This window comes from Lycium ferocissimum, chromosome 2, assembly GCF_029784015.1.
Source record: "Lycium ferocissimum isolate CSIRO_LF1 chromosome 2, AGI_CSIRO_Lferr_CH_V1, whole genome shotgun sequence".
NCBI lineage: Eukaryota > Viridiplantae > Streptophyta > Magnoliopsida > Solanales > Solanaceae > Lycium > Lycium ferocissimum.
The window spans coordinates 35,701,326-35,722,853 of record NC_081343.1 but is presented as its reverse complement, the minus strand read 5'-3'; the positions used below and the strand labels follow the sequence as shown (position 1 = coordinate 35,722,853).

General features: G+C 35.4%; 2 protein-coding genes across 5 annotated transcripts; one reads left to right on the top strand and one right to left on the bottom strand.

Annotated features, from left to right (window-relative positions):
* The first annotated feature begins 243 nt into the window (after positions 1 to 243).
* LOC132035764 (protein DETOXIFICATION 14-like) lies at positions 244 to 4,251 on the top strand. 2 transcript variants are annotated; one of them, XM_059425899.1, is made up of 7 exons: positions 249 to 788; positions 1,765 to 2,309; positions 2,417 to 2,503; positions 2,834 to 2,890; positions 2,986 to 3,224; positions 3,508 to 3,713; positions 3,905 to 4,251. In XM_059425899.1, the coding sequence occupies exons 1-7, from the start codon at positions 546 to 548 to the stop codon at positions 3,968 to 3,970; spliced, it is 1,443 nt and encodes a 480-aa protein (XP_059281882.1). In that variant the 5' UTR covers positions 249 to 545; the 3' UTR covers positions 3,971 to 4,251. The 2 variants fall into 2 exon arrangements, with proteins under 2 accessions (XP_059281883.1, XP_059281882.1); XM_059425900.1 differs by lacking the exon at positions 3,905 to 4,251 and having other exon boundaries at positions 244 to 788; positions 3,518 to 3,701.
* Positions 4,252 to 18,040: 13,789 nt separating this feature from the next.
* LOC132035733 (uncharacterized) lies at positions 18,041 to 19,880 on the bottom strand. 3 transcript variants are annotated; one of them, XM_059425898.1, is made up of 2 exons: positions 19,732 to 19,880; positions 18,041 to 18,732 (listed from the first exon to the last, which is right to left on the bottom strand). In XM_059425898.1, exons 1-2 carry the CDS (start codon positions 19,732 to 19,734, stop codon positions 18,139 to 18,141), a joined length of 597 nt encoding a protein of 198 aa, XP_059281881.1. In that variant the 5' UTR covers positions 19,735 to 19,880; the 3' UTR covers positions 18,041 to 18,138. The 3 variants fall into 3 exon arrangements, 2 of the variants coding, with proteins under 2 accessions (XP_059281881.1, XP_059281879.1); XR_009409432.1 differs by lacking the exon at positions 19,732 to 19,880 and adding an exon at positions 19,488 to 19,723 and having other exon boundaries at positions 18,597 to 18,732; XM_059425896.1 differs by lacking the exon at positions 19,732 to 19,880 and having other exon boundaries at positions 18,041 to 18,738.
* Positions 19,881 to 21,528: the final 1,648 nt, after the last annotated feature.

The window sequence follows — 21,528 nt, the reverse complement described above, 5'->3', positions numbered from 1 at the left end:
AGTTTTTAAGTAGTGGATGATCATCTAGACACCTCCAATATTTATGTGTCATGTCAGTGTCACGTCAGCATTTGTATTTACGTGTTCACCTTTATACAAGTTGAGGTGCCTATTGTACATATTCAAAGTTGGAGGGCATAGTTGTCAGCTGAAGCCAAGTTTGAGGGCCTATTTATGTATTTATGTCTTCCAAAATTTGGAAAGATACTTACTTCTATTTTCTTTCTATCTAAAGGGACCAAAATATTTATAATACCCTAAAAATGGAAGTGTTATATCATAAAACAGTAACCACAAAGATCGCTTCTGTGGAAGCTTAATATTATCTCAATAGTTTTCCTTTCCAAGCAAGTTGCTTCTCTCCCATAAATTTCAGCTAGAGCTAGGAAAACTCATGAGATCCACTTATGCAAATTTTAAACTTGTCATTTGAGCGGAGTCATCAACTTCTAGTACGTTAATATATGATCCTAGTAATTAAGTTCTGAGCAAATTGAACTCAGAACTGAACAAGATCACAAAGAAACCTAGAGGCAGTAAAAATTATGGCTATGGAGGAGCCTCTGGTGGTTAACCTGGAGAAAGAAGATGTGGTGGTGACAAGAAAAGTGTTTGTTGAAGAGTTGAATGAGGCGAGTCGTATAGCTATGCCGATGATAGTTGTGACAGTATCACAGTACCTTCTGCGTGTTTCACCAATGATAATGTTGGGTCATCTTGGTGAACTTTCACTTTCTAGTGCTTCTATTGCTACTTCACTTTCCAATGTTACCGGCTACAGTCTTCTTGTAATTCTTCTTATCTCTTGCAAGTTTTAGCTTCCAATCATTGATCTAGCGGTTACGTATTTTTTCATATTAAAATAATCGAACTTCACACACTGTAATAGTTTTTTCCAGTCACATTAAGGTAACTGAATTATGTGTGTATTCCTCACCAAGTACAAGTGACCGAAAGGTCAAATTCTGAGCTGGATTGGCCTTCCGGTGCTATTCATACATGGATTGGTTACTTTAATATGACAAAGTAATTTTAGACTTTAATGTCAAATCGGGTAAATTTAATGATCATACATGCTTAAACATGTTCTCTATGATAATAACAGTAGTTAAGCATCGATAATTAGAAGTGATGCTCTAGCAATAACTAGAAATATTCCGTCCTCAAGCTAACTATACTCTTCCTCTGCTATGTTAGTTCGTGCATAACTTAGTCCACTTGAGATATTTCTGGCCAAACCATAGCTGAAGGTAGTAGGAATTTTGAAAGCATCAATTGTTAATATCTTTGATATTCTTAGTTCATTCAGGTCATTGAGATTTATACTTATTATATGTCGCCAACTATATGTCTTCTTGGTAAAGAGGATGTTGCTTGACATACTCATTGTGTCGAATTTACTAGCTCAATTGACTATCTTTCAAATACATATTTATTGGTATTATTCTGTCCCACGGGATCAGTAAGAAATCCATCTTTGTTATAAATGGTAGAGTTGCGACAACGCTTTGGTAGTGACTGGAAAGTGGAAAGTGGAACTGACCATTGGCCTTAGATGGTCTGACACACTGGGCTTTCGATTTAGAAACAGGCGAATTTGTGAAAGCGGGCTTATTGCCACATATCTTGCTTAAAAAAACATTAAAAAAAAAAAAAAGGAAGGAACTTATTAGTACAAATGACTTGCTTGCATACCTTTGTCATCCTTTGTATAGATGAAGAATATTTATGAAGAATCATCATGAATTTAATTTTGTGGGACAGTTTGGAATGTCTAGTGCACTGGAGACTCTATGTGGGCAGGCCTATGGAGCAGGACAATACCGAAAACTTGGAACTTTTACTTATAGTGCTATTATTTGTCTATTTCTGGTATGCATACCAGTCTCTCTTCTATGGATCTTCACGGATAAACTTCTTATATTGATGGGCCAAGATCATTCAATCGCAACTGAAGCTGGAAAATACGCGATTTGGCTCATTCCAACACTATTTCCATATGCTATTCTTCAGCCGCTGGTTCGGTACCTTCAGGCACAGAGTTTAATCCTACCAATGCTTTTGAGTGCAGTGGTATCTTTATGCTTCCAAGTGACGGTTTGTTGGGCTTTTATATTCAAATTGAATTTAGGGATTGCTGGAGCAGCGTTGTCAATCGGTTTATCCTATTGGTTGAATGTGATCTTGCTTATTCTTTATGTGAAGTACTCATCGGCTTGTGAAAAGACTCGAGCTTCATTCTCTAGCGATGTTTTCCTGACTATGGGGGACTTCTTCCGCTTTGCAATCCCATCTGCTGTAATGGTTTGGTAATATCAATAACAAAACATACATATATTCTTTTGTAATTGAGTTAACACACGAGTCTCTTGATCCTTAATGTATTACTTCAACTTTCTTATAAACATGGTTATAGCTTGGAATGGTGGTCATTTGAGCTAATCATTCTGCTCTCTGGTCTGTTGCCAAATCCGATGCTAGAGACGTCCGTTCTATCCATATGGTATGCTTCCTTGTCTACTTAATCTTCCTATTGTTTATCTGTTTTTTTTTTTTTTTTTTAGATAATTACAGTCCAATGCCTTTCGGTTATCTAATTTACACAATAGCCAGGAAATGTATAGGTTTTGTATATTTAAGTATAAATATACATATTGTATACATAAATATACAATAATATTCATAAGCAATGTATATGTTTCGTATATTTTGGCTAGCCCGTAATTAATTTCGGCCGACGGGCCAAAAACGAGAAAATCCCTCTTTTTTCTTTCGATGTTGGAAATGATCATATACTGATGCACTGTCATGGTCTAATTTTCTTGGAGAACAGCTTTACAACCACTTCAGTGCACTACCATATACCTTACTCTTTTGGTGCTGCAGCAAGGTTTGCTCTTGTCCTATCAATCCTGCATTTATCTGATATTATTAGATGTATAGAGATAAACATGCAAAATTTCAAGTAATTACTAATGTATGCAGTACTCGGGTTTCAAATGAACTTGGAGCTGGGAGACCACAGGCGGCAAAAATTGCTCTCGCTGCTGTGATTGTTCTCTCTGTCACAGAGTTTGTTCTTGCAAGTATTACTCTATTTGCGCTCCGCCATTCATGGGGCTATGCATTTACTTATGAGAAAGAAGTCGTCACTTATGTTGCGGAAATTACTCCTATTCTTTGCATATCAATCATCATGGACGGCGCTCAAGCAGTACTATCAGGTTATCTTTTTGACCATCCTCATTTGCTTTATTTTCAGCTGGCAAATCATATTGAGACCAAAAGAGTTATTCCAGCTTTTAAATTTTGAAATACAAAAATGAAATTGATAAATGATTGCTTGCTCATTGCACCAGGAGCAGTAGCAGATTTTTAGTGTATTGGATGGGTTGAATTGTAGATCATAGATATATAAATGTGAAAGCTCTGAAAACTAGTACAAATAAATTACATTTTGAACCCATATTTTCCAAGAATTTAAATCATGTATCTGCCTCTGATTAGGAGTTGCCAGAGGAAGTGGGTGGCAACATATTGGAGCCTATGTGAACCTTGGAGCATATTATTTGGTTGGAATTCCGGCGGCTCTATTACTTGGATTTGTGTTGCATCTAAATGGCAAGGGTCTTTGGAGTGGATTGGTGGCTGGAGCAACTGTGCAATCTATTTCACTCTCCCTTGTCACAGGCCTCACCAATTGGGACAAACAGGTTCACAACTATTCAACACTTTATTAGTAATTGGTGTTGACATTTTCTTTTGGTCATTGTTAAGTGTCTTACCTTGGATGACAGGACGGAAAATTGTCTCCTTATATGATCTTGGATAATCCTTTTCATGAATTAACATTCGTTTTCTTCGGACTTATGGAACTTACCACTTGTGCATTTGGATGTTATAGGCCATTGAAGCAAGACACAGAATTTTTAGTGAAAAGCGTCCTGGCAAAAATCAGTTCATTGAATGACAGGACGTGCAAATGCTACAATAGAGTGTAATAAAGCTTAAACTTCGTTGATTTAGCAAGGATCACCACTCATCATAGTACCCAATTGGACAATTTTGGAAGTGATACGTCTCTCAGGTGTTAATTTATTTTTCTTTTTCCTGCTTTTAGATAAACAGATTTATTATTCCATTCCGGGAGAGATTTTCTGGAGTTATATTTTTCTGTTACTTGCGGAATGAGGAGAAATTTTTAAGTAGAATATTTCAAATGTTGTTAGATACAATATTCCTGTTTCCTTAGACATGTTCTCTCACACAATTATCAGGTTATGTTGATCATTTAGCTGCGGCCTGTAACTTATAACACAAAGTGGTGACTCAGTGGCGTACACAGGATTTTTCATAAGCAGTGTCGCATTTAAAGAAGTGAACAAAAGAATAAATCACTGCAATAAAACCATATTAAAAGGCCGCATCTTTTGTAACATTATACTCCAACCTATTATACTCGAGTAACTCAACAAACATCGAAGATTTAAACGATGCAATTAACCATATAAGAAAAATTGAGAAAAAATGTGATTCGAGGTTGAAACTTACATTTTTTAAGATATATTTTTTCTAGCATCATGGTCATCTAGATAATTTCAAATGCTAATCTTTTCCTTGATCAACTTTTAAAGAATTTAAATCAATTCTTTCACTTTATAAACATTTTTTTCTTTTTCTGACTTATTCACCTTTTTTCTTCCAAGCTAGATGAAATTTGAGATGTTAAATTTAGTTTTAAAAATTTGGAAGATAAGTTAGAAAAATATCTCTTCACTTGTTACTAATTAAGAGATTAATTTAGATAATTTCTAAATAATATCATAGAAACAAACAAACAAAAACAATTAATTATTCAAGAAATTCTAATTAAAAAGAAGAAGAAAAATAGTAAGAGACGTGTTACAGAGAAAATCGTAGCAAATAGAAGCTTCGCCCCCAAAAAATTACATACTAACATGAATACTTGTTCAAAGTTATATTAAAAACATGCCTAAATAAGCCATATTTGTCTAGTTTCATTATCAGTTTGCAACGAAATGAGGTCAATTTATTGAGGCTACCAGCTGAAAAGTCTTAAAATATTAAAAATGAAGCATTCCGTGCTTATAGAGGATTGAACCCCCGACCCCTCAAAGGCCATAGGCTCCCTTTAGCATTGAATCAAATGCTCTTTTCTGTCAAGCAGTGTCATTTTATATAATTTATCCCTTTTTTTCGTATAATATATATATAATAAATTTTTCCAATGAAGCCGTGTTGGGTGACACAACTTCATACAAAGTGCGTCCACCCCAGGTGACTTACCTTCTTCCATTATTTTGTAATCGATGATCGATGTTCATTTACAACTTCTTCAAATAGACGATTGGACGATTGAAAAAAAAAATAGACGATTGGAACATGTATGTACAATTATTCAGTACACTAGTTTGGCATTTGGCCCGTGCTAAGCCCGGGCCCAAAACTAAGAGTAAACGTAAATGTAATTACATTTTCCACTCATGTGACATTAACTTATTGAAAAATTAGTTCGATCTTCTGTAAATTCCTAAAAACTTAAGGCTCTCAAAAAAATTAAGTTGCACAAAAATATTTAAAAATTGAACAAAGATTTTTGTATCTTTACTTTAGACTTACTTTTTACCTTTAAGCAATTACATGACAAACAGACTCTTATGTTTTATTTATTTATCATATTTATTTAGATTTAGACTTTGATAATTCTTTAAATCAAACTTAGCTGTGACATAAGTGTGATTAACTGCATCCTTTATGAACTATAACATTTTCTTCCAAAAAGAAGAAAAGAATTTGGGTTCAAGAGACATCAATTATATATGTTACATTTATTCTTTTGCTGAAATGTTAGTAGATATTACTTTCATTTAAATTATAAATACATGGAAATATAACAGCAACAACACATATCCAATGAAATTTCACAAAGTAAGGTTTGCGAAGGGTAGAGTGTACGCAGACCTTACCCCTACCTTGGAGGTAGAGAGGTTGTTTCCGGTAGACCCTTAGCACAATGACAAGGACTTTCTTAATATAATTAAATTTTACTTTTGCACTTTCCAAAACTTTATGTGACGACGAAATGATATTAATTCCTTTGGTTTGTTTATAAGTGGAACATATTTTTTTAAATGTATATTCTAATCATTTTTAAAAACACAAAAGAAGCTTCAATGCTTCATGATGCATTTAATCATGTTTCCCTATGCTAAAGAAACGCTGCCCCATTTTTAAACCCCCTTCCCCTACCCCAAACAAAAGGACGATACTTAACAAAAAAAAAAAAAAAAAAAAAAAACTCCCTTTTGTTACAATTTGTTTGACATTACTATTTCTTGGAAAACTAAAAACTATGTAATATTTTAAGTACACCTGCATAAAATAGGTCATTTCCTTTAATTATATACATAAGTCATAATTAAAGCAATTATGAGGTTTTACAGCTTATTCACGCTAATGCGCAAAATTAAAGGAGCTGACATATTTTAAGTGATTAACTTATATGTAATGGGTACTTGAGAATACACGCAAAAGTATTCTTAAAATTTAAATCCAAATGTCTAATGGGAACACTTTATCACGTGTTCAGGTGCTTAATTGAAACAAATCATAATTCATATGTCTAAGTAGGCGTTTCGTCATTGATTCTAAATATTTTTCACTTTATTTGAAATTTATGGAGTTGGAGTTGGAGTTGAATATAGAGTTGTGTTTGATTATACTTTTTGCAAAGAATATTTGGAACAATGTTCATGCTTGAATGTACTTAAATATTACTTCAAAAGTGAAAACTGAGTTGGAAAAAAAAAATGAAAACAGGTTATCAGTTATTTTCTAAATTTTGAAATACAACTTCAAATTGAATTTGAAATTTTCTTGATCAATACTAATTTTCAATTAAAGTGGAAAAAAATTGGAAAAAATAATAATTTTTATGACCAAACGGGTGTTTTAAAAAATATCGATGCATTGAGCAATAAAACAATATACAGTAGGAGTAAAAAATGAGTGAGGCATATGAAAGTTGTAGTACATTTGATGTCACTTGTAACAAAAAGTACATTTAGTGTCACCTGCAAAAGTTAGCCTTAAGGGGCATGTATTACTAAAAGAGGCTTGAAAGTGCCTTAGATTTTTGTAAAACACCTTTTGGTAAATGAAGCAATAAATGATAAATATAAGGGTGAATTTAGAAGAGGAAGCCTATTGGTTGGTAGGCATTAGTTGCAATCCAACTGGGGACGACAAAATCATCCCCTTCTCCCTTATTACATATATAAAATGTTCACCCACTAAAATTTGATCGAAAACATACATTTGACACCCTTAATTGCAGTGGCGGAGCCAGAAATTTCGTGTAGGGGTTCAAATATATAAAGAAGTAAATACACGAAGAAGACAAGGGGATTCAACATGTATTAGATATAGATAAAGAAATAATTTTTGTTGGGTTTTAATGATTGGTTGAATGGGAAATGAAGGGAAGAAATATGGAGGAAAAATGAATTGTTCCCTTTTGCTTTATGGAGGAAGCATTTCTCCCTCATTGGTAGTGAAAAGAAAAGTTCTTTTACTTAAATATACAAGCATTCCTTCTAGTTTTTAAATGGTTGAGAGGAAAGCAAGCCTCGCGCTGTTGTCATCGCTCGTTCGCTCTGCTTCAGCTTATGATTTAATTGATTGATAAATTTTTTTGAACCAAATGTTTCCATCTGTATTCTGTTTATGGAGATTAAAACCTTTCGAAGACTGTGGCGGCATCGACTGTTACATTGTCAAGCCGTTCAACTGCTGCACATGCCATGGCACCGGCAGAGAAATCAGGAAAATTTTCTGGAATTAACTTCAAAGGATGGCAGCAAAGAATGTTCTTTTGGTTGACCACTCTTGGTATGAAAAAGTTCACAAATGAAGATCCTCCCGTTCCAGAAGAAGGAATGCTAGAAAATCAGCGCGTCATGGTTGTATAGGCTTGGAAGCATTCAGATTTCTTGTGCAAGGGTTACATCCTTAGTGCTTTAGAGGATGATCTGTACTGCATTTACAATTCTGCAAAAACATCAAAATAATTGTGGATTGCACTTGAAAAGAAGTATAAAACTGAAGACGCACGCTTGAAAAAATTTGTGGTTGCCAAGTTTCTAGACTACAAAATAGTGGACAGTAAGACTATTGGAACCCAAGTTCAAGAACTCCAAGTCCTTATCCATGACCTTATTCTTTGAAGGTATGGTGATTAATGAGGCATTTCAAGTGGCTGTTGTGATTGAGAAGTTGCCTCCTTCATGGAGAGACTTCAAAAACTATCTGAAACACAAGCGCAAGGAAATATCGCTGGAAGATCTCGTGATTTGCTTGAAGATCAAAGAGGATAATAAAATGGCTAAAAGGAAGTGGCATGGAAATTCAACGATTATGGGAGCAAACATCGTTGAGGAAGCTTCTCCAAAGAATAAGAAAGGGAAGAAGCCTTCAGGACAGAGGAAGGAACAAAATAAGAAAAAATTCAAAGGCAATTGCTATAATTGTGGGAAAGCTAGACATAAGGCTCCAGATTGTCGGGCCCCTAAGAAAAATAAGAAAAAAGATCAGGCAAACATGGTGAGAAAAGATGATGACATTGATGATCTATGTGCTATGCTCACGAAATGCAATTTAGTTGGAAACCCAAAAGAGTCTTTGGATTAACTCTGGCGCCACTCGACATGTTTATGCTGTCAAAGAAGCATTTGCTACATATACTCCAGTGGGACCCGAAGAAGAGCTTTCAATGGGAAATACTGCATCAGCCAAGGTTGAAGGATATGGGAAGACATTCCTGAAGAAGACTTCCGGCAAGGTGCTGACACTCAACAACGTTCTTCATGTTCCTACAATTACGAAGAACTTATTCTCAACTTCCCTACTAGTCAAGAATGGATTCAAATGTGTTTTTGTATCTGATAAAGTTGTTGTAAGCAAAAATGATATGTATGTTGGAAAGGGCTACCTCACAAAGGGCCTTTTCAAACTCAATGTAATGGTTGTTGACAGTATTAATAAAATTCCAGCTTCTTCTTATTTATTGGAGTCAAATGATTTATGGCATGTTCGTTTAGGACTTGTCAACTACGAAACCTTGCAAAAATTGGTCAACTTAGAAGTATTGCTTAAATTTGAGTGTAATAAATTAAAATGTCAAATATGTGTTGATTCTAATTTTGTTAAATATCCTTTAAGTCTATTGAGAGGAATTCTAATCCTTTATACTTAATTCACACAGATATTTGTGATATGAAGTCAATACCATCTCATAGTGGGAAAAAGTATTCCATAACTTTTATTGATGATTGCACTCGATATTGCTATGTTTATTTGCTTAATAGTAAGGCTAAAGAAATTGACTCATTTAAGCAATACAAAACTGAAGTTGAAAATGAATTGAATAAAAAGATAAAAATGATAAGAAGTGATGGGGCAGAGAGTATGAATCTCCTTTTGCAGAGATATGTTTAGCATATGGAATTATCCATCAAACTACTGCCCCTTACACACCCCAATCCAATGGAATTGCGGAAAAGAAAAATCGAACATTAAAGGAAATGATGAATGCTTTATTAATAAGTTTCGATTTGCCGTAGAGCCTGTGGGGGGAAGTTATCCTTACAGCTAACCGAATACTCAACAGAGTGGCCCACAGCAAAACACAATCTATTCCATATGAAAAATGGAAAGAAAGAAAACCCAACTTGAAATGCTTCAAAGCGTGCGGGTGCTTAGCTAAAATACAAGTTCCTATACCCAAAAAGGTCAAAATGGGACCAAAAACTGGAGATTGTGTTTTTATTGGATATGCTACCAACAGTAAAGCATGTCGGTTTTTGGTTCACAAATCCGAAAATCCCAACATCCATGTTAATACGGTAATTGAATCAAATAATGCTGAATTCTTTGAAAACATTTATCTGTATAAAAATAAATGTGAGTCGCCTGGCGAAAGATCTAAATGACCACGTGAAGAACCAAAGGAAAACACACCAACTAAAGAGGATCCAAGGCGTAGCAAGCGTCAAAGGACATCTACTTCCTTTGGATCGGATTTTGTGACCTTTTTTGCTTCAAAATGAGCCTCAAACGTTTAAAGAAGCCATGTCTTCTTCGGATTCACCATTTTGGGAAGAGGCAGTCAATAGTGAGATTGAATCAATCTTGAACAATCATACATGGGGATTGGTTGATCTTCCTCCTGGAAACAAACCCTTAGGTTCGAAATGGATCTTCAAAAGGAAAATGAAAGCTGATGACACTATGGATAAATATAAGGCAAGACTTGTTGTTACAGGTAATAGACAAAAAGAAGGTCTTGATTATTTTGACACGTACTCGCCAGTAACAAGGATAACATCTATTCAGGTGTTAATAGCACTAGCGGCCGTGTATGGTCTTGAAATCCATCAATTAGATGTTAAGAAAGCTTTCCTAAATGGAGACTTGGAGGAAGAAATTTACATGGAACAACTTGAAGATTTCGTGGTTCCTAGTAAAAAAAGGAAAGTGTGCAAACTTGTTAAGTTCTTTTACGGACTAAAACAGGCACCCAAACAATGGCATGCAAAATTTGACCAAACAACGTTGACAAATGAATTTAAGATTAATGAATGTGACAAATGTGTTAACATTAAAAATACTTCAAATCATGAAGTCATTATTTGTTTATATGTTGATGACATGTTGATAATAAGTAGAGATATTACCGTTGTAAATGCTACGAAGCGTATGTTTGCTAGCAAATTTGATATGAAAGACTTAGAAGTTGCTGATTTAATCCTAGGAATTAGGATTCATAATACTCCACAAGGTCTAGCATTATCACAGTCTCATTATATTGAAAGGGTACTTGACAAGTTCAAGTATTTGAATTTCAATGTTGCAAAGACTCCAATTGATGTAAGTTTTGCACTTCAAAAGAATTAAGCTGAAAGTGATTCATAATTTGACTATGCATGAGTATTGGGAAGTTTAATGTATATCATGAATTGTACACGACCAGACATAGCATGTGTTATTACTAAGCTGAGTCGGTTCACAATTAATCCTAATCAAACTCATTGGATGGCAATGAAATGAGTTTTGGGGTATTTAAAATACACCCAAAGCTATGCTTTACACTATAATAAATATCCCGCAGTAATTGAGGGATATAGTGATGCAAACTGGATCACCGGATCATCTGAAGTTAAATCCACAAATGGATATGTTTTCACTATTGGTGGAGGAGCAGTGTCTTGGAAATCATCCAAACAGACATGAATCGCCCGCTCTACAATGGAATCTGAATTTATAGCGTTAGCCAAGGCCGGTTAAGAAGCGGAATGGCTCCGGAATCTTTTGGAAGATATTCCATTTTGGCCCAAACCTTTGGAACCTATATGTATACATTGTGATAGCCAAGCAGCAACAGGTAGGGCAGGGAGCGTGATGTATAATGGGAAATCTTGTCAGATACAATGAAGAACAATATCGTTAGACAACTATTCTCTAGTGGAGTTATCACTATTGACTACGTAAAGTCAAGAGATAACGTGTCGGATCCACTTACAAAAGGCCAGTCTAAAGAGGCAGTTGAAAGATCATCGAAGGTAATGATTTTAAGGCCTAGGATAAGTCATCATGACGGTAACTCTACCTAGTAGACTGGAGATCCCAAGAACTAGGGTCCAAGGGATCAAACAAAGTTATGAATGACGGTTCAACATTGTCAAATAACTCAACCCATTCTCATGATGAAAACAATGTTCAGAAACAAGGACAAAGCGTTTAGGCTTTTTGATGAGTTAATAAAGCATTAAAGCTTTTTAATGGTTTCTAAGTTTGGCAGGATATGACCAAATAGTGTATCTATAGGATTACATGTTTAGAAATCACCTATGTGAGTGTGAAATGTAAGCCCCTTCAAGGAAGAATGGTAGGAAAGTCCCATTCTCTATGCACTCATGAAACCAGGCGGTGTTCATGGATGAAACAAACATAACTGTGAGAAACATAGACGGTTAAGGGTTACTTGTGTGACTTATGTTGTCTAGGTATACAACAAAGCTCGACGCTTCAAAGATATCACATCTACCGATTGACCGAGTATATTCGATATAAGTTCACCATGGAAAGTTCAAAGGGAAACCTACTTATCCAGATGTAATCAATCTTTACTTGTAAATCACACACTTGTCTGTGCATTCCTTTATCTTATAGTCATTCCCCATTCATGTGGGGATTGTTGGGTTTTAATGATTGGTTAAATGGGAAATGGAGGGAAAATGAATTGTTTCCTTTTGCTTTATGAAGGAAGCATTTCTCCCTCATTGGTGGTGGAAAAGAAAAGTCCTTGTACTTAAATATAGAAGCATTCCTTCTAGTTGTTAAAGGGTTGAGAGGAAGGCAAGCCTTGCGCTGCTGTCGTCGTCGTCGCTCGGCTTCCGCTTCGGTCAAATGACCTGATTGATTGATAATTTTTTTGGACCAAATTTATTTAACTTTTAATTGTTTAATTAGTAATTAATATTCAAAATTCTAACATGGTTTTCCGGATAAATTAAAATCCAAATTATGACCCGGATCCGTTTTTGACCCGATGACCCATTTTTCTTTCTCGGATTATTTTAAATATTAGCGCCATCCGAAAGGTGCCACCGAATGGTTGCACATTTCTGAACCAACACATCCATGGCTATTTATAATCTGTTGATCCTCAGATTTTTCCTTACGAAATTTCTGATATTCTTCTCTCTTCTTCTTTTGCACTTCATAAAATTCTCGTGTGATTTACAGCCTTCGAGTGAGTTCGTTATTCACCAAAGTTTGTAGTATCGCTACTACACTGAGTAAATCGTTCTATCCTTGGAGGATATATTCCACAACCTCGGGTACATTGAGGGAATAATTTTCTTAAGGACACACTGTGCATTCAGTGGGCTCGATTTAATTCTGACATTTTTTTTAGATACTGTTTCTTATATAATTTCCAGATTCTGTTGTTTTCTTAAATTTCCAGTATATGGTTTAAGTCTATAATTTCCAGATTCTATTGTTTTCTTAAATTTCTAGTTTCTGGTTGAAGTAGATTTTCGAATACAGGTTTAATAACAATTTTAACCTTGTATATATAGTATAATTTTTTGCCGAGGGAGTTCGGATGAACCCCCAGAGACTACCTAGCTCCGCCCCTGCTTAATTGTCACGCTAAATATTTCTCTTCAATGTGTACCCTTTTTACATTAGAGAAGATAGGAAATATATTCTCGATGCAAATCAATGAAATAGTGATAACAACATTCAAACATTAAAAAGAAACAGATGTCGTTTCTGTCTACTTGAGCAATCTTAATACCAGTGGCAAATCACATCACAAAATCCCAACTCCCGTTTTATCTACAAGGGCTATCATTAGATAAAACACGCGATAAATACTCCTTGTATTATACTCATTCTGAAACTACTGATTCTAGAACTCGCATTCGCCTATGAGACATAATCCATGACACATGGCTAGTTGTTAGTATGATGGTAGGGAGGATTCCGAGGCAGAAAAATGTGGACCTGGTGGTGGTGGAGGACGAGGTAGATGATAAGCGACTAGTCCTGGATGTGGTTCTCCAATTAGGGGTACAATAGTTGGATGTGCAAAGAATGGTTCGTGATGTGGTTGTGTAAAGAGTGGTCCAGGAGGTGGTTGCGTAAAGAGTGATGGTAAAACAGGACGAGTAAAATACGTGTCATGAGGCGGAGGAAGAATAAGAGGAGGAATATTAGGCGAAGGCCAAGGCGGGGTTGGAGCAGAGAGGGTCGGGGCGGGTGGTGGTGATGAATGCCTTCGGGGGTACCCCGGCATTGTGAGGTGTTGTCAGAGTTTGGAAAATAAATAGAAAGGGCTTTTAAATTGAGATATTGGATCATTCTACCTAGAAGAAAAGAGTGTTTTATAGGAAAACAACAGAGTCCTGCAAGTCATGGACTTGTAGTTGAAAGCGGAAACTAAACGTGGTTATCTTTTGGACTTCTAAGAAGATAAGATATTTACTTTAGGCCCGATTAATACGAATTTGCACGGCAAATCCCACATTTAAGGATAAAAAACCCAATATTGTTTTCTTTTTTTTGAAAAAAAAAAAAAAAAAAAAAACCTCAACTCAACTTCAAAGCTAACTTTTAAGGGTAGAATTGTCCTAATCAATGGAAGATCACCAATTCGTTCCCCAACCAAAGTAGGATTAAAGGGATCGGGGGCTTTATGATCAGAGAAAGAGAAGGGGCGTGGTTGGTGTGTCACTGGGTCGGTAGGGGAACCCGTAGGAAGGGGGGACGACCCGCTGACTCTATATTACTCAAATGCTCCAAAAATATTACCGCATTCGCATCAAATCAAAATACACTACTTTTGGAGGATCCAATACTTACCCATTTGATATATTTTAAGAGTCGGAGCAACATAAGTTTACATGCATCTAAGAGTAAATTCATCCAAATGGACGAAAGTTAGCAAAATATACACTTTCAGATGTCGTGTGGTTGCAAAGTCGCACATTCTTTACATCTATGAGAGAGTATTACTTACATATTTTCTATTTATATATTTAAAAAGGTGACACATTCTTTTCCTTTGCGGTCTTTGACAAAAGCAGAATTGTAAAGTGACGACCAAATGTTAATACCAATATAACTTTAAGGATACCAATTTATATGATAAATCCAATTAAAGTCCTACAACTACTTGAAGGAAGACGAAGGAAAAGAGAGAAGAAAATAACTTTCATTTTACCTGTTTTTTCAAAGAATATGATTCTATTAGTCAGAACATTCAGTGCCTTGATCTTTTACTAACCGAGATTGTTGTAGTATTATATGGTTAGCAGGCTTCCTCGAGAGATAACAACATAACAGCAAGTTCTCGGCGGCAAGAAATTCTAATTTAGCTAGTTGGGAAGATGTAAATTAGCTCAAAAGGAAATAAGCTGGATATATATGGAGCAATATATTCTTAATAATATCAAAATTGAAACTCATCGTAACATACGTTAAGAAGTGCAAAATACATTATGACTCAACGTAACATACGTTAAGAAGCACAAAATACTGGGACCAAAGGAACAAGATAAGATCTATGTCACTATAATGAGCATTGAGCTATCAGTCGTCAAAAAACCAACGATGGCTCCTACTGCAAGATAGATTTAAGGTCGCCTACTGCCCACATTTAGGTGGCCTCCATTGTAATTGCAAACAGTGTGAAAATTAATAGACACAGTTCACATTCGATTAGGTAGAAGTAGTTAAAAAAAGAAAAAAAAAAAAAGAAAAAAAAAAAGGGAAAAGGGCCTGATTTGCCCCTCTACTATTGGAAATAGTTCACATTTACCCCCGTTATACTTTCGGCCCATTTTTGCCCCTACCGTTACCTAAGTAGCAATATTTGCCCCCCGTTTGGATGGCAGTCCACCGTGGCAATTAAACTTCCACGTGGCCTGACATTTGGATGAGATGGCATGCCTCGTGACATGCCACTTTACCACCCTCTCCCCTCTCCATTTCTTTCTTCTACAAACAAACAAAGCCACCTCCAACCACCATTGAAGCCACACCCCACCACCATCTCCTCCAACAATTATATCTTCTTTTTCACTAACCCATCTCACCAGAATCACTATAACCGCCACTACTATCACTTTACCCGGATACTGTCCATTTATCTAACTCCAACCCAAAAACCTCACAATCATTAAAATTCTTAAAACCCATTTGACAAATCTGAAGGTACTTTTAGATAAAAAGTTTAAATCTTTCAATAACATAAAAGAATGTATTTTAACTCTTGTAAGTATTAACATCATTGCTAATCTTTCTGCTAAATCTTTATGATAATGTGAAAGATTAAGAAAAAGGGTTTCATCATTGTGTGAAAATACAACATTTGGGTATTGAATGCCTGAAAGTTTTGAAAATAAGAGGGTTATTTCGAATGAATTTGAGGGCAGCGGTGGGAAGGTTGGAGGTAGAAGAAAGAAATGGAGAGGGGAGAGAGTGGTGAGGTGGCATGTCACGTGGCATGCCACCTCATCCAAATGTCAAGCCACGTGGAAGTTTAATTGCCACGGTGGACTGTCATCCAAACGGGAGGCAAATATTGCTACTTAGGTAACGGTAGGGCAAATTTGTGCCGAAAGTATAACGGGGGGTAAATGTGGACTATTTCCAATAGTAGAGGGGTAAATCAGGCCCTTTTCCCAAAAAAAAAAAAAAATCAGTTAGAACATTACATGACATCTGTAAGAAAAAGGTCCTGAAGCTTTTTTCCGCTATAAGCATGAACCACAACAGGATGGCAAACACAGCAGATTAATACAAATGGGTACAAGCTGCTCAAACGAAACATTTCAGACCTGATACATGGTTGCAAAGAAGTCAAGCAAGAATATTGAGTAGCTCTCATTACAGCCAAGATGGATTGGTGAAAAGCAGTATCTATTTCAGGTTAACAGGTAGCAGTAGAGGCCCAAGCTCAAATGTATTCAACTCAAGTTTGTTTCCATTGACAACTGCGTCATTTCATAAAATCTGTACATGCAAAGGCTATTCCATTTAGAGCAACTGCAAAATAAATAATCTGGCCAATGAACAGTCATTTTCATGTCACAAACCAGCTATATCAAGCCTTCTTCTAAATCAGTCTCAAATCAGTTCTTCAGTAGAAAGACTACAAACTTGGAAAACTAAAATTTTAAATAACATAATTTATTAGGGAATAGGTGCACACTCCAGTAATATAATTTTGTTACATTATGACTTAAAATGTTTAGAAGTCTTACATTGGATATTTTAAGAATTGAAAATGAATTATAATAGATCATTTTAGATTTTATTGACAATTGGCGTACCTTTATATGAAATAATCTTTCTCACCGCATATGATTGCTACTGTGTCTGCTAAAAGAATGTTCGTTTAGTGAAGAGAAAAGTGCACAAATATAAGAGAATATAGTAGCAATAACTATGCCAATGCCAAAGAAGCAGCCATTTTGAAAATCTTATAGAAGTCCATTTCAATGTTCATCTTGTGTAACAAAAAGGTTTAAAAAAATGTTATTGATCTAGATTTCAAAGGTCGCCAAGAAGGTCATTTCCATGTGGTATTATAAGATTTTCAACAGCTACATATCAAATTGTCAGTTGTGGCTCCTCATCAACTTCAAGCTCAAATTGCTCCAATAAATTTTAAGATATGCACTTCATCAAGAAAAGAAACAATAGATATTCAGAGATGAAAAATTCAAATCAAGCGACAATTTCTCATTGTAAGCATTCTGAATAAGAAGCAGCTGGTTTGAGCTTAATGCAGAATGAAAGAGCCAGCAGAAAACCAAGATGGTATGACACAAAACGCATACCCATCTCCTAAACATGGTTTCTAAAGTGCCAGGATTCTGAAAAGCACATCAGACTTAGAGAGCGTACCTGAGAGCTTCCATACAAAGCATTCTAGCAATCCAGAAACAAGCAAATTTAGCAAAAGAAACTCTACACTACCACATAGGAAAATTTACATTGATAAGAGACTAATCAGTTGGAGATAGAGGCAGATTAAGCAATTCACAGTAACAGCAGGCGAAATTTGAATAATTGCAATGAACGAACACACAAACCCCGACATATCAAGACAACAAGAACCTCTAGGGTTCCGAGCTATGCTCGTGTCTAGCGGGATAGGCAGAATCATAGAAAACTTTGTCTTGGCTTACAGCCGGCAAAGGATAATAGTATCGGATATTATAAAGTATGAAATATGTGTAGGAGAGATGAGTGCTTGAAAGTGTGATATGCAAAACCAAGAAGACTGGTAATTATAATAAAGAACTCAATAATAAGGTTTTTCTTTTTTTTTTTTTTTTTTTTTTTTTTTGAAGAGCTCAAGCCACACATTTCAGCCCTTTCCTTTCATACAAACACTCCAGAACTTTACAGTACATCTCATAGCCATCGTCACCAAGAAAAATAAGGGGGAAAACTATCAAGGAACTAATACAAGTGTTAAAATTTGATTAGGGCAACGCCTTAACTGGCTTTAAGGGCCCATATACATCCTCTAAGCTCTTACCTAGCTTTAAATGCATACATATATCCTCTAAGTTTCCGCACTTCTTCAGATGACACATTTAGTAAATGGTCTACATAAATGCAGATTCCAGCTCCACTAAGGGGTCCTAACGGTAGCCACAAAATATCCCACCTAAACTTTGCCAACCTTAGCATGTGATGCAACCAAAACACTGCCACTATCAAGCCAATGGAGCACGATGACCATAGCCACCTCCTATGATATTTCGATTCATGCAATAACCCCTTTATGGTGATTAAGCACGCTAAAATAGCTGCCCAATCTGCAGCAATGATGGTCCACGCGTCAACTTCATACATGAAGTAAGCATGATATCGCAGTTCCCAGGGATAATAGGCCTGTTGATAGATTGAGTATACGAGAAAAGCCACATAACACAAGAGTAGCCCCGAGAACACACCCCTCCAGAGAAGAGATTGCTGAGTTTGAACTTTCTCGAGAGATCGAACCAATTCCTCTTGTTCTTGGGAATCCATGGGACGATTATCGTCGCGAGTTGGCAAAGAGAATTTATCATCCTCGTCGTACTGAGATTCGCCTTGAGATTTTCTCCATTTTCTGGTTAGCTTCTGCATTACAATCATTAAAATAATGTAAGGTGCATAAATTAAATGAAAGACTTGTCTATAGAAGGCAAATGGATATTCAATTAAAGGAAAACACAACGTAGAGACTTAGGGTGTGTTCGGTATGGATTTTCCAATTTTCCCATGTTCGGTTGGTCAAAATTTTTAGAAAACATTTTCTCTAGGAAAACAAGTTCCTTATATATAAAGAAAACGACTTCCCTAGTTGAAGTAGGGAAACAAGTGGCATTCCACATTGATTGTGTCATCATCACCCTCCAACACACTGCATCTTCAGTTCTTCACCCCCACCCTTGTAGCTACCATCCCACTACCCCTACCCCCTACCCCCACCTCCCCCACACCCCTACTTCCTACCCCACCTCCCATAGTATTTGTTTAGATTATATACAAATATTTTTAGGATAATATTTCTTGCTTACGTACCGAACACAAGAAAATAATTAAGTACCCCACTTATTTCCCATAAAACATTTTCCTTCGTACCAAACACACCCTTAGGGGCCATTTGGTAGCTGGTTAGAGTTAGGCAGGTATTAGTAATACATGGATTAGTTAAGAGGGATTTATGTATTACTTTATGCAGGGTTCAGTTATTCATGTATTAGTTATTCCATCTTCTATCCTGCATAAAATAATACATAAATTCCCTTATAACTTATAGCAAGTTTCTAAGTTGCAAACCAGCTACCAAACATGGTATTACTTGCGTTTGATTTAACACGTGCATAACTCACCTCCAAATCAGCTACCAAACGACCCCTTAGGGGTTAAAATTAGGGCTCCAGCAGACAAAACAATTACCATTATAAAAGAGATTCGAAAATCAATAACGTTTCTTGAGAAAAAGTCACAAATTGCACAACACCAAATCAGGGTTCGAATTGGGGAAAATACAAAAAAATATCTCTGATTTGACTTGATTGAGAACACATATAGGCAAACACAGACATATAGATTCAAACCTAAAGGGAAAATTACCATATTTTCGTGGGACAATGGGAGCGGCTCCGCTCCACTGCTTCTTTGCTCCGGTAATGGTCAAGTGAAGCTTTAGATGAATGATGACACGTTTCTTTGCACATTTTAGAGCTTACTATTTATTTTAGGTTTATTTGCTTAGTTGTTTATTTAATCTCTCAATTTTGAAAAAAAGGACTAAAAATATCCTCCGATACAAATTTGAGTTTAGTTAGGTCGGATTTAATTGGATGTGGTTTAAAAATAAAATCTAGTTAAAAAATAAAATCTGGTTAATTTGGAAATTTTTGTTAAGATGGGAGTATATTTAAAAACTTTAATGACGCTAGGATATTTTTCTCTCAAATTTATAACGGATGATATTTTTAGCCCTTTTTCCAAAGTAGAGAGACATTTTTAACCCTTTATGTCTTACAATATTGCTTGACACATCTGATATAAGTACATATTTATATGTTCACTATTTTTATCTATTAATGATAAATAATATATCAAAATTTAATATTATATGTATTAATTAATTAGTTTACTTAACTGGTGTTTTTTCGATATTGTGTTTAAGTTGCTATTTCAATTTTCTTTTATTTATTTATGAAAGTGATGTTTGACATATGTATATGTATATGACAATTATGCTGAGATTGAATTGTAGGTGACTGAACAAATACTATAAACTGATAAAATAATAAATTAATGTATGTATTTTCTTTCTTATTAGAAGTAGTAATTACATAGCAAATAAACTCAAGACAATTCAACCCTTCAAAATATATATAAACACATTTTGGCTATCTAAAACTGCATTGATCATTACTTGAATTAAAATTAATGAAGTAAAGGCACTCTCTAAAATCATATATGGCGTCAAAATCTCGACCTAATTTTTTTATTTCGCCGTTCTTTCCATATTGGAGAATTTACTGATGAACCAGAGCAAATAAGGAAAAAAATCTCGTATTAATCGGCGCAATAAAAATAAGAGGGAGTAAAGCGGTAGCTAATGTTTGTAAGGGTGGGCGTTCGGTTCTTCGGTTCGGTTTGATCAAACTTTGGTTTGGCTATTTCGGTTTCGATTTTTTGAAGGTGGACACCGAACACCGAACCAAACTAGTTCTTTTGGTTTCGATTTTTTGAAGTTTGGTTCGGTTCGATTTTGGTTTTTTCAATTCCGTTTTTTTGATATGATATTAGAAGCGATTCCATTTACACTAATTCATATTCTCAAAAGCAACAAAACATAAAACTAACAAATTAAAATCAAAATCAAACAAACAGATACACAAGAACGTAAAACCATAACCATAATATAGGATTACTAGGTGTTATATACATACAGTAAGAATAATTAAGAAAACATATAAAGGACATGCATTAATCCTAAAGACACATCCTAATCACCTTTCTTTGTTAAGGATATTTAATTTTCTCAACTGAAGTGGAAAACTAGGGATACAAAAGCAAAAGAGAGCTTATTACAATTGGGTTTTTTTTTTTTTTTTTGCTTAAACTTAATGGGTCTGGACTATTTAAATTTTTTTGGGTAATGTATAAATTTCGATTGTTCGGTTCGGTTTCATCAAAGTTCGGTTCGGCTATTTCGGTTTCGGTTTTTTGAAGGTGAACACCAAACACCGAACCAAACTAGTTCGGTTCGATTCTTTCGGTTTCGGTTTCTTGAAGTTCGGTTCGGTTCGGTTCGGTCCGGTTTTTCGGTATTTATGCCCAGCCTTAAATGTTAGTGCTTGAGATATGAGAGAGGTGTGAGCGGCAAAAACAGAAATTGAAAAATGAGGTTAA

Bases quoted from the DNA above. Each gene is read 5' to 3' on its own strand.
- LOC132035764 (XM_059425899.1), top strand. From the start codon at position 546: ATGGCTATGGAGGAGCCTCTGGTGGTTAACCTGGAGAAAGAAGATGTG. The intron at 789-1,764 runs GTAATTCTTCTT...TTTGTGGGACAG, and splicing joins TTACCGGCTACAGTCTTCTT to TTTGGAATGTCTAGTGCACT. The intron at 2,504-2,833 runs GTATGCTTCCTT...CTTGGAGAACAG, and splicing joins ACGTCCGTTCTATCCATATG to CTTTACAACCACTTCAGTGC.
- LOC132035733 (XM_059425896.1), bottom strand. From the start codon at position 18,738: ATGCAGAAGCTAACCAGAAAATGGAGAAAATCTCAAGGCGAATCTCAG.